This window comes from Tricharina praecox, assembly GCF_024521635.1.
Source record: "Tricharina praecox strain CBS 144465 chromosome Unknown BZA05scaffold_41, whole genome shotgun sequence".
NCBI lineage: Eukaryota > Fungi > Ascomycota > Pezizomycetes > Pezizales > Pyronemataceae > Tricharina > Tricharina praecox.
In genome coordinates, this window is record NW_026250443.1 from 14,146 (window position 1) to 26,174 (window position 12,029).

General features: G+C 54.5%; 5 protein-coding genes across 5 annotated transcripts; 2 read left to right on the top strand and 3 right to left on the bottom strand.

The window, feature by feature from the left end:
* Positions 1–1,727: 1,727 nt before the first annotated feature.
* BZA05DRAFT_206464 (uncharacterized protein) lies at positions 1,728–2,631 on the top strand (the record flags this gene model as incomplete). The annotated part of the gene is made up of 1 exon (XM_051479559.1): positions 1,728–2,631. A coding segment is annotated over one exon (777 nt), but the record flags the coding sequence as incomplete, so codon positions are not given.
* On the bottom strand, positions 2,594–4,408 carry BZA05DRAFT_477580 (cytochrome P450; the record flags this gene model as incomplete). Its single annotated transcript, XM_051488313.1, has 4 exons — positions 2,594–2,842; positions 2,905–3,223; positions 3,272–4,040; positions 4,096–4,408. The coding sequence occupies 4 exons, from the start codon at positions 4,406–4,408 to the stop codon at positions 2,594–2,596; spliced, it is 1,650 nt and encodes a 549-aa protein (XP_051335002.1).
* A 1,029-nt stretch (positions 4,409–5,437) lies between these two features.
* On the bottom strand, positions 5,438–6,784 carry BZA05DRAFT_380049 (Intradiol ring-cleavage dioxygenase; the record flags this gene model as incomplete). Its single annotated transcript, XM_051481903.1, has 6 exons — positions 5,438–5,796; positions 5,862–5,927; positions 5,990–6,098; positions 6,172–6,213; positions 6,266–6,408; positions 6,457–6,784. The coding sequence occupies 6 exons, from the start codon at positions 6,782–6,784 to the stop codon at positions 5,438–5,440; spliced, it is 1,047 nt and encodes a 348-aa protein (XP_051335003.1).
* Positions 6,785–10,186: 3,402 nt separating this feature from the next.
* On the top strand, positions 10,187–10,867 carry BZA05DRAFT_422579 (uncharacterized protein; the record flags this gene model as incomplete). Its single annotated transcript, XM_051485797.1, has 2 exons — positions 10,187–10,810; positions 10,853–10,867. 2 exons carry the CDS (start codon positions 10,187–10,189, stop codon positions 10,865–10,867), a joined length of 639 nt encoding a protein of 212 aa, XP_051335004.1.
* A 327-nt stretch (positions 10,868–11,194) lies between these two features.
* Positions 11,195–11,850, bottom strand: BZA05DRAFT_412414 (Mss4-like protein). The gene is made up of 2 exons (XM_051485096.1): positions 11,671–11,850; positions 11,195–11,605 (listed from the first exon to the last, which is right to left on the bottom strand). The coding sequence occupies exons 1-2, from the start codon at positions 11,796–11,798 to the stop codon at positions 11,269–11,271; spliced, it is 465 nt and encodes a 154-aa protein (XP_051335005.1). The 5' UTR covers positions 11,799–11,850; the 3' UTR covers positions 11,195–11,268.
* Positions 11,851–12,029: the final 179 nt, after the last annotated feature.

Sequence of the window (12,029 nt, forward strand, 5' to 3'; positions counted from 1 at the left end):
TTTATATTCATACTTGCTTCTCCTTCTGTCTGGTATTCCTAGCGGGTCATCCGCTCTGTTTTGAACATCAATCGCAGAAAAAAGCTCACCATTTTTATTTCTACTCTTCAACAGTCAAAAATTGTGAAGGATTCTACAGACAATACAACGAGACGGCAACGTTTTAGCCGGACAGGCGACGAATGGCCCGGAATTGTTCCGGCACCTCAAAAAATACGGAAGGCGGAAATTCCCTCTGCCGGTAAGTATCGCTCACACACCTCAAGAGACGGATAAGTGACGAAAAATGGAAAGAAGCCAGGGAATGGTCAGAATCGAGCATTGGTGCAAAACCACCAGTGAACATCAAGACGGCAGTCGATCCGACCCTAGGGACAGCGGCGATACGCTTAGCCGCCCGATACTAGTACCAGCTAAACTCACGGTGACCCATCTGTAGAGAATCTATCACCAATGCTGCTGGTGCAACTAGTCCGGGTAGATACGGGGACACCTGTTCACGAAATTCAACAGGTTTCAAGCCAACAGGAAGCGCAATGGGAGAAAATCGGAAAGGAGGCGGGAAAGGACCTAAGAAACGACTAAATGGAGCGTGGCAGACCTGTTTGCAGACAAGCGCTGCTCGGAAGCAGTGGAAAAGTACAGGACTACGGACGTGAGGAAGAAAATCCCACCAACTAGAAGAGGCTGAGGTCGAGGAGGGGAACCATTTCCCTGAAGCCGAACAGGAGTGTCTAGTAGGGTATTGCGTGTATGGCCTGCTTGGACAATAAGTGTAATCGTGTTTTCCTTTGCAAGATCGGTTGGTAGGCATCGGCGCATCAATAGCTTTTAGTGGCGCTGGCTAATAGTGCTAGCTGGCGGCGCTGACACGCGGGTTCATGAGTCCTCCTCTCAATCCCCAGTACCAAAAAACCGCCAGTAGCCTTGTAGTCGAAACCACCACTCGGCGCGGGGGAGTCATAGGTTCGACTCCTGGGGCTTCCAAGCCACCCACATCCCCTGGGTGGTGACGGTTTTTGTTTTTTGTTTTTTGGTGGCTCTCGCCGAAGATGATACCTATGAAGCGGGGTTCTGTTTTTTTTGGGTGAAATCATTGGTTGCAGACGATCTGTCTAGACCATGGAAGTATCCACCCCAGCCACACACTCCTACCGTTTTCACGTCACGACTTTCATCGATCGGCGAAGACGCGTTGTGTCGGATATACGCATGACTTATCACTCAGTGGAGGAGTGAGGGTCTATGATTTTGCAACACGCAAAGTCAGCAGATCCTTGCGACTCATCCCCCTCCCCCGGCAACCCAGTCGTGCCACAAAGTTCAAACAAAAAAATGCGGAAATAATCGATACTTCTCTCTCAATGCGTTCGAGATCCTGCCACCAACTAGAGATTAAGTTGTACTTATCTGCGGAGATCTACCCCCGGTCACACTCCCGAAGCCCACTACCGCCATGATTTGATAAGGTCGAATACTACGGCGATGAAACAAAAACACTCCCGAAACCCAGAAACCCAGAACGCGAAACAGGGCAAGCGCCTACAGGCTGGTTGCGCCTACCACCAGTCGCCAACCACACCTCGCCAAAGCGCCTACAGGGGTGTGCGGGAGCTGGCGCCGTCACCATGCATCGTCCGGACTCCGCAGGGGGGTGGGGTGTTTGACAGGTGGGGCTAAAAATCTGAGCCGTATGAGTGCATACAAGAGTATAAGAGCAAGCAATAGCCCGACCCGGCGGAGAAGGGGTTTTGGCAATTTACGGTATTTGCTTCGCTTCGCTTTCTCTTCGCTTTCTTTTCTTTCTTGTCTCGCTCCCGCGGGCTCGGGGTTTCTTTCTTTTCTTTACTTTCTTTCTTTCTTTGTATGTTTGTTTGTTTTCGTTTCGTCGAGATGCGTTTCCTCTCCTCGAGCTCGGTGTCGATATTGCTCTCGGTGCTGCTACTGCTACTCCGGGCCGCAGCGTCACCGGTCGCCACGGACCGCGCACTGCTAGCCAGCGCGGCGAGCGATCAACCTTGCGATCCACCGAGCACGAGCACGAGCACCGCCGCAGTCATCACGCTTACAACATTCAATCCGGGCGCGGCAAGTACAGCCTCAACGTCGACATCGCTGCGGTGGGTAGATCTCGTTCCCGCGCCCGTCACCCTACAACCGACGACGATGACGACGGTGGTGCGAGAGGAGGTCACAGTTACTTTGATAGCGACAACTACGGCGACAGCTACGGTTATGGCTACCGCCACAGTCACGGAAACGGTAGCGGTCAGGTTGGGAGAGCTGGAGTTTCCGAAGTCGGGGTATGCGGGCACAGTTGTCATCACCATACCCGCTGTAGCGACTACAAAAGTGTTTGGCGGGGAGGGAACTGGAGGGGAGGGCCTGCGCACGGAAGGAACAGATATCTATGGCGACGGCGGGGACGTGGTCGGGTTCGTGCCGGCTGCACGGGGGTAGTGTACTATATAAAGGAATGGATGTGGGGGAGGTGGACAGTGTAAATTACGGATCCGGTGTATACGGACGCGGTGGAGATGGACAGTGTACGATAGATTATGGCTCCATCTGCTAGCCAAGTATCTAGCTACCTCTACAGTAGGCGCTCAGTGAACACGCAGCGAATCTCCCCCATCTCCAACGTGAATGTGTCGATAGTTTTTGCGAACGCGGCGTCCCTGTCACCGACGAGGGATATGTCAAAGCGTCGAGCTACCGCTGCGCCAACGCTGTGGAGCTCCGCCAGTGCTAGCGGTCGGCCGACGCATTGGTAGCGGCCTATCCAGAAGGGCTGGAAGACTGCCTTCATCTCCGCGAGTTTCTCCGGGGTGGAGATGAGCCACTTGAGGGGATGTCAGTGGTGGTGAGGGGGGGTGGAGGGTCAATCGGAGAAGGGGGACGAACTCGCTCGGGACAAAACTCCTCCGGATTATCGAACCATCGCTCATCCCGCATCGCCACCCACAGTGGGAAGTACACATTGACCCCGCCCGGAAGGAAGGTTCCATCGTCGAGGGTGACTCCTTCCGGCGGGATGTAACGTGACACACCACTCGGGACAGCGGTGTTGAGGCGAAGCGCCTCGTTGATGCATGCCGACAGGTATGGCGATTCGGTGCTGTCGGCGGGGAGGGAGTCGAGTTCGGCTTGGAGCTTGGAGAGTGTCTCGGGGGAGGAGCCGAGGTATGTGAACAGCGCGATGAGGGTGGCGGCGGTAGTGTCGCTTGGTTCCGTCAGCATGCAATCGGAGCGAGAGGGAGAGAAATACTACCTCCCAGCGACAATAGCGGTCCTCGAATCGCCTCTCAACGGGACGTGGTGGGGACCTATGTTCTTTGGTTCCGCCTCCAACAACACCTCAAAGAGATCACTACCCATCTCCCCCATGCCCCTCCTCTTCCTATCGTCGACGCGCTCCTTACACCATTCCAAGAACTTCATATGCTCCTTCCCTGCGGCGCCCAACATCTCCATGAGCAGCAGCAGCCACGGCGTATGTCCCAGCAGCGCGATGCTCCTCATGCTCGCGTGCGTCATTCGCAGAAAGTAATCGCTTCCGTCCCTGCCGCCTTTCTCCAGCATACCAAAGTCTCTACCGAAGGTAAACGCGCCCATCACGTCAAAAGTGTAGTAACTAAACCACGCAGTAATATCCTTCTCCCTCTCCCCCTCCGCCAGTTTCTCAAGCAGCATATCCGTATAGTGCTTCACTCGCGGCGCATACGCCTTCACCGCGTCCGGCGTGAACGCCTTATCCCATACCCTCCGCCGCACCGAGTGCGTCTCCCGATCCTTCACTAGCTGTATCGACGAGTTTCGGTTGCCGTTGTTGTACCACGAGCCTTTCGCGGCCTTGCCGAGGACCGGGAGGAGCTCCGGACGCAGAACGATCAGCTCGTTTGGGCCGCTGCGAACGATGTCGCCGTACTGGGCGTGCCACCGTTGCTGTACGCGGAAGTATTGTCCCCGTGCTTGCGTGTAGGCGTGAATGTAGTAGAGTTTTGAGAGGCGGGTGGGGCTGGGCCCGGGGAAGCGCGAGACTGGGAGAGGTTAGGAGGTGTGTGTATGCACTGGGGCGAGCGGGAGGTATCATACGTGGGTGAAAGTAGAGACGGTAGACAAAGATGCTCGCCGCCATTGCGGAGAGGAACGATGTCGTTGCGAGGGTAACGGTGGAGACTGTGTGCGACAACCCGGCAGCGGTCGATAGGTAGAGGAGAGCAGCGAGCATGGATGGAGTGCCTAACAGCACCAGGAAGTAGGTCCACACATGGGCGTCCCGCTCGCCGTGGATGAAGTAGGCGTGATGCGATATCAGTCCGAGCACGGCTGCCCCGAGGCAGAGCTGCGATGCTGGCAGCTCGGACACGAAGGACCCGAGAGTGTGCAAGGCGGCAGTGAACGACATTGGATCCAGAATGCCGTATTTTTCTTTCGCGGGTACATGTCCCTCCTTATATTTACACACAACATACACAGCAGGCGTTCGCTTGTCGGATGGACGAGCACGTTCCGATCGTCTTACTGTACACACGGTAATAGTTCATCTCGTACATATCATCCACAACCAACCTAAATTCTCGCCGGGGATAACCTCCGGGTCCTCTGTTCTTGTATGTGCTGTACACAGTACTCCGCTCCAGTGACGGCTGGGACGGTGACATTGAGAGCTATATAGTAACCATGTCGATAACTCCGCAACCCTGTCCCACTGCCGCTTCCCGTATTATACTATAGTAGTATTATTTGCGTAGAGTTATCACACAGGCCCTGCACAACTCCCTTATCCGACGTTAGAGTTCGAACCCCGGGTGCACAGATATCCCCCAAACGGGAATTGTGTGGGTGAACACGAATCCTACGGGCCTATATTAGTAGTTGCGGGGTGATCGCAGATTCTGATGACGTGAGATGTCTGTTTCTTGACATTGCCGGTATCATAGGCCGTAAGCACTCAATGTATCTACCGCGGCTGACTGGGTGCGGTCAAGAGTTGTACCGACGCAATACAGTGCAGAACGGCGGGATCCACTGATCAGCAGCACGCACCACCAACCCGGGAAAACTAGGGAGCTACTGCGTCTTCTCTCCAAGATTCTACCTTATCGATCGATATGGATAACTCGGCAGTGCGCCGGCATGGTTAGGAACGGTGGTCTCCAGACACAGGTCATCACTCGAGGCGCACATTTGCCGGCCGGTTCACAGGAGGCGGCAGTTTGATCGACTTGTACCATGATGATGAAATAGAAAGAGATAAAAGGCAGTTTTATCGGTGTGGTTACACGCAATGGAATAGATGACCGCCCCCCCCCACCCTCGCCCTCCCACCTCCCCGCACCCGGCAGTTCGATCGGTCTCCCCTAGAAGGTAGACTCCGTAGAGAGAAAAGTCCGAAATCCACCTTGCCCTCCCGTTTCCGTTCTCGCCACCGACATCAAATACCATCCACGGTACGGGTGGTGGTGAGCAACGTCGGCATTCCCCCCGGCGGCCCAGTCGGGAATCCGCCAGGCGGAAACGTCATCCCCGACGGCGGCCCGGACGACCCGCTCCCCCACATGTTGCTGATGTTGTAGCTTGCCTTGAGATTTATCCCGACGGAGATGGACGCGAGAATCCCGTCCTCCATCTCGTCGCCTAGCATCTGGATCTCGCTCACGGCGTTGTACCCCGTGTTCTCCTGATGGTAGATGAAGTCGTCGTCGTTGCGCACGCGCTCCTTCAGCTTGTTCTTGGTGTATGGCAGGCGCTGGTCGATCTGCGTAAGGAGCGATTCGGGGAAGAACAGTTGGCCTGGATTCGAGCTGTGAGCACAGCACGAGGGAATGCCGAGAAGGAGAAGGTAAGTAGGTACGTACCGATATGCGTGACATGGCCGCCTTGGTAGATCCTCTTCTTGCGGTCCACTTTTCCGCCGATGTGGACTCCCATCTGGAAAACGACGGTTAGCGAGGGGTTATCATGATGAATTGGCACCGAGGATGACTTGCGTGGATGTGCGTCGCCCGCATGTCGTACCACCCCGGAAAGCTGGTGATCATGTGCATAATTCCGCGGCGATCCGTGGGCTGCAGGCCACGGTTGAAGTGCTCTCCCTGCCAGAAACCAGAAGACATCAGTTCGTGTTCTCGTGGATATCAAAGAGCGTAGTATGCTGTCATAACATACCGTAGTCTTCTCGCTCGCAAAGCCCGAGTACAACCCGGTAGTCTATTTCTCTGTTAGCCGGCATTGGATCGCCGAGTTGACCGCATGTACCCACATTGCAATGCCACAGATCGATCATCGCGTTGGTGACGGGCTCACAGGTATCGAAATCGACGAACTGCAGATCTAGCAGCAGCGGCACACCGCGCTCACCCTCTCCCTTACGTATATCCTTCCTGATCAACTCCTCCTTAACATCTATTCCCATCAGCCACCACCTTCCCCGGCTCGCAGAAGCGCACTCACAATATGGCCCAACCATGACCTCCGGGGTGAGCACGCAGGCTCCGGTATTATTCCCAGGGGGCGTCACCGGCGGCATCGGGATCCACTGGCGCTTCTCGACACGCCGCTTCTCGAGGTGGGACTCCACCAGCTCTGCGCGGCGAGCCACCCGGTGCGCGATCACGTCGCGGCTCTGGAGCTTGCCGGAGCACTTTGCGAACGCTGCGCGCGCTTGGTGCAGGTGCGCCGAGCGAACCGCAATACCCGAGGCTAAGGTGTCGTGCGCAAAAACGGACGGGACAGAGAGCAAAGTGGCAAGGAATAACGCGATCAGAGTGAGTGGGACCATCGTAATGGGAATGTGCAAGAGGGTAATGACTGGATGGATGGTGGAGGTAGCTGGGCTGCTGGATCGATCTGTTCATTCATACTTGCGCGGAGAAGAGGGGGGTTTTAAACCCTCCGCTATTCCCGAGTACGATCACTTTCAGAGGAGCCATCCAAATCGCTGTACTCTACTACGGGCTGGCAGGTCGTCCGGAGCGCCGTCTCGTATTCCGCGGTTGAGGCTGAGGATGTGGTCGAAAGTAAATATCCTACATACTCGTCGGCCATAGTGTATAGCGGTGGACGATAAGGACGACCACGAATAACCACCGCCGGATCATGTATGCATTCGGAGATGCCGGTTGTGAGGCAAGCGATTGGGTAGAGAAGTCCTCTATTCACTCCCAAAGTCCTCAGGAACATACATACCAGAGCACTACCGGCCAGAATCACTGGAGGTACTATAATAACGGCGGGACACCGGACCGTCGCCGCGGTCGAAGACTCGAAGCAAACTTCGGTGGTGGTGGTGGTGGTGGTAGTGGTGGCGACGGCTCGGCCAACCCCCGGCCCCACGGACCCCCGGTATCTATATCCCGCGTAAAGGCTGCCGACCCGATGGCTCCACTTCCGACCACCGGCAACAGGATCTGCAGGCCGAGGCACGTCGCCGAGAACTGTGCATAAGTGGTTACTGATTTTAGTCTCCGAACGCGTTGATTAACGTCAACCAAGCTTCCGGCTTGTAGTTAGACTAAGGGATGTCGCGTAATCTTGGACAAGGAGTCAGGGACTGGGCGTCCATATACGGTATTTGGCACTAACAGCCTACTAGTTACTGACGAGTCGCTACGGTACCTAGTTTGCCCCGCATTGTTTGGTTGTTTAACTACCTGCCCAGATACTATGTAATCACCCAGCGAAGTAGAGTCTAGATGAGCTACCTGGTAGATGTTTTAAATAAACTACCCCATGTGTACATTTATATAGAAGAATATGGATCATTTGTGCCCTCGACATAGCATCCACGCATGAGCGATTGGTTTCGAAAACAGTCTCGCCGCAGGAGTCGACTTCCACTCCCCGGAGGCGTTGTGCTATGTAATACCCGCACGAGAAACGAGACGAAAGATCAAAATGTAAAGCGCCAGTAGTTTTTATTATCCCCCCTTCACTCTTTTCTTCCTCACTGCTGTCACTAGACTGATAGAGCTCTGGCGGTAAGGAAGCAAGTGCAATCTCTTCTAGATGGCGACCGATGTGACTTTGTAGAGACGCTCGGGTTTCCCTCACTTTCTCTGTGCAGAGGGGACAGACAGTCTGCTGATGCGACGGAGGTGCTTTGGCGTTTCGGCACTTGCTACTCATGCCTTTGAGATCCAGTGTTCCCACGGTGTGCTGGACGCGCAGATGTGAATGAAAAGCGGTCTCTTGATCGAATGTTTGGCCACATCCCTTGATGCATACCTACTCGGCGACAAAGCGGTGGCAGCTGAATTTGTGAGCCAGCCACTCTTTGCGGGTGCCGTACGACTGCTTGGCGGCACTATAGTTGGTGAATGAGCAGCTATACGGTCGAATATCCCGTATTATGTGTTTTCTAGTCGTCGTGAGCATATAGTCTGAATCGCCGCCCAAAATAGTGACTTGCCTCCACTTGAGCTTAGAATCGATTCCCTCCAGCATTTGATAGCAGACTTTGCACCTAAATTTCTCTGTGTCTAGTCCAAGCTTGACCGGTGGTGGGGGATATCGTGCCCTCCCAACTTCTTCAGCATTTGTCGTGGCGCCAAACGACGACGAGCTGAGGACGGATTTTGCATACGGAGCGGGGTTCCTAAACGACATGGTTTCATAGCCACTGTCAACAGCGGTAGGTGGCTGTATGATGCTTTCATCGTGATGGTCAATCTGTTTGATTTGTTGCTGGCTAACCTCCCAGCGATCTCTCATGTCGCGGATCGATTTGTGCCTGAACCAGTTGACTTCCGCAAGATGCTTCACCAAGCCTTCACTAGTATCGGGAAATTTGTCTCGCACATTCCCAAGTACAGGGAATATTCATCCGATACTCCTTCATCACACGCTGCGCGGTATCCGTTGTCGCCCTGTGTACCAGGGAATCGACAAACTCTTCAGCACGATCTCCGAAGTGAGGAATTATCATGCACAGCTCAGACAACTGGTTTGAAATTCTCACCCAGAAGACCAAGCTCAGCAACGAATATGTGCTTCTCTTCGGCAAAGACAGCGGGTTCGACCGCGAGGAGATCAAAGCTATGCCGAAGAGCTGCGATCATCCCAACTGGAAGGACCGGGATTTCCAGTAAAAGTTCGCGGAGCATCTCGGGAAGGCTTTTGAACAGGACGATCTCACTACAACATTTCAGTGCAGCCTCGCACTATTCGAACTCATTTGATCGACGGTGGAAGAGCTGGAAAAGGAGCTACGCAGGTTCACGTCAGCGGTTCCGGAGCAGGTATGTACATACCGATCCCGCCTTCTCAATTGTGACTTCCCACTATGTAGTATTGACCGTGACATAGTGCAACGTCGTGCCAATGGCGAAACCATCGACAAAACCATCCATCAGTGCCACCTGTAAGACGAAGGCATCTCACGTCGCCACGGGATTCGCTTGGTCGATGATCAAACCAAAACTCCAAGATCTCCAGCGCCAGCTTAGGGATCGGATCAACAACCTTATTCAATTGCGGGAGCAAAGGGACAAGCTCAATAAATTCCGAGTTCCGAAACCGCGAAGCAATTCCACGGCCAATATAAAAGAGGAGACCCCGCTCTCTACCATCCTGGAAGTCCGAGCCTCCTCGAGACGACTCTATCAGGCTGTCAGTGCCCTCCAGAACTGACCTTGTCATTCCATCGTTCTTCAACTGCCCCACACCGCTTCGCCTGGTCCCAGCAGTAAAACTGCCACGATTTCCGAGTTAGGATCTTTCAGTACAAGGTTTAATCTGCTCGTCGCACCACTGGTGGACAAAACATCATATACATGTATAATGGTGCTCCCCGAAAGGACTCTCTCGGCGGCCAACCTGTCGGCGACGACGACTACTCCCGCGTCATCCGCTCAGCAATCAAGACCAAGCGCCATGAAGCGAACACTCGAGTTTGACGTCCATCAGCAGACGATTACTACCGCACCGTCCACTCGGCAGCCAGAACCAAGCGCCATAAAGCGAACTCTCGACTCGGAGTCCGTCAGCTGACTCGGGAGACAGTGCGTGTCCGGTTTGAACCCCGGATCAGGTGATGGTGGATGCACACAGCATCATCACATCCGCTCACACCACCGTCGATAATTCACAGCCATCAAAACAGGTGATGTATGGGATCTTGCAATCATGGTGCTCTTTAACATCTATCAAGCTGCGAATCAACTGCACACTCCCAAATCCAGCGATGTCATACCTCGGAATTCTCCCCTACGTCGACAGCCACCGCCATGTCCTCCAGCAGGCCGATGAGCTGCCTTCAGGTTCCCGCATGCCGCTTCGCGAAGTGATCGCATTGGCGAATTCGTCGCCGCGGAAGAAGGTCTTTTCCTGGCCCGACAAGCGGCGATACGAACTCGCCTACCTCCTCGCCTTCTGTCTTCTCCACTGTTCGGACTGCTGGTTCAAGCCCGGCTGGCGAAGCGGGGACATCAACTTCCTCATCCCAACGAACCAACAGATCGGCGACGAAACCATGAAATTCCCCTATGTCGCCTCGCCACGACTGAGCCCTCCCACCCAACCGGGCACCGAACTAGTCAAAAACGAACACTTCTCCTCGCTCGCCATCGCCCTGATCGAGATAGGCTACGGCGACAGCTTGCACAATCTGTGCACGAAACTCGGGCAGGCCTCGCAGCCAGACGTGTATCTCAAGGAGTTCCTCGGTGCGAAGCGGCTGGCCAACGAGATCAAGTGGGAGATGGGCACGCGATATGCGCGCGTTGTGCTGCGATGTCTGGAACGCAATTTTGGTCTCGACGATGATGACCTCGAGAATAGGGAAATGCAGGAGGACTTTTACAGGCAAGTCATTTGCGAATTGCGGGAGTGCTTGCTGTTATTTCGGTAGCAATTGTACCGGTAGTGGACTCTGGAGGGGCGGGTGGATTACATGATGGCGATGGAGCTTTGCACGGACATGTGATGGTAATGCTTTCGAGTTCCACGATTGAAGATAAGAAGATGTATGTTATTACCTAGGGAGAGTAGTGTGCTCGCTGATAGTGAAGCCAAATATTGCATCTGCGGGTTCCCTCCAAACATGAGTAAAAGGCGGCGCTTCTTGATGCGCGGCTGTGCCCATTCTTGCGCGCGATAATTCAAACAATTCAGCATGCTGAAACTCATAGCACATCACGGAAAGCTTTCGGTCAATTCCCCTTCCCTATTAAACAAGCTTTTAACGATCTTTCCAAAATCTGTATTCTAAACCACCAATCTATCGCTACACAAGATTCCCTCGCACCCCGGCCGTCACCCCCCTTTTCAGCACAACACTCTTGGCCTCTGTCCACACGGTGTAGGAACAATCTTCACCCCCTCCAACACAGCCCCAGGCTCATCCAGACTCCCGGCAGCAATCAGCACGCTCGCTTCACCCTCCCGCCTGATGAGCACCGACGCACCACACCACGTACAAAACCCTCTTGCAGTCCCAACTGCATCGATGCGTTCCTTATACGTTGTACCACCATAGCTCGGCGGCTGCTCCTCGGCGGAGTCCAGGTGCTGTTCCCGCGTCGCCCAGATTATGCTCGCTGGCGGGACGGAAACGTAGGTTGCTTGCAGGCCGGCGGAGAATTTGCGGCAGTTGGTACAGGAACTGTCGGCGTGTCGGTTATCGAGAGTCTCACCGGTAGAGTTGAAGGAAGAGGCATGTGTACATACCAGTGTATCGCGGTCACCGTGTTCTGCCCACCGGTGCTGGTGACGATTTCGATGCGGTAGCGCAGGTGCGTGCACAGACATCCGCCGTAGAAGACCATGTGTGTTGCTGCCGGATCCAAACTCATCATATCTTAGCTGTGTTCTGCGAACTCTGCTGTTCGCTCGCCCGCCACGAACCGGATTATAAGGAGCCTTCGTGGTATCTAGAGCGGCGAGCTAGTTGTAGTAGCTATGACTCACGCATATGCTGTCACTCACTCACATCACCTCCACGCTAGCGCGCCGAAACTCCGAAACCATGCATCGCTGCTCCCAATCACCAGATTCGGCTGAGCACTTCATTTGGCGGGGAACCGAGG

Bases quoted from the DNA above. Each gene is read 5' to 3' on its own strand.
- BZA05DRAFT_412414 (XM_051485096.1), bottom strand. From the start codon at position 11,798: ATGATGAGTTTGGATCCGGCAGCAACACACATGGTCTTCTACGGCGGA. The intron at 11,606-11,670 runs GTATGTACACAT...ACACGCCGACAG, and splicing joins ACGGTGACCGCGATACACTG to TTCCTGTACCAACTGCCGCA.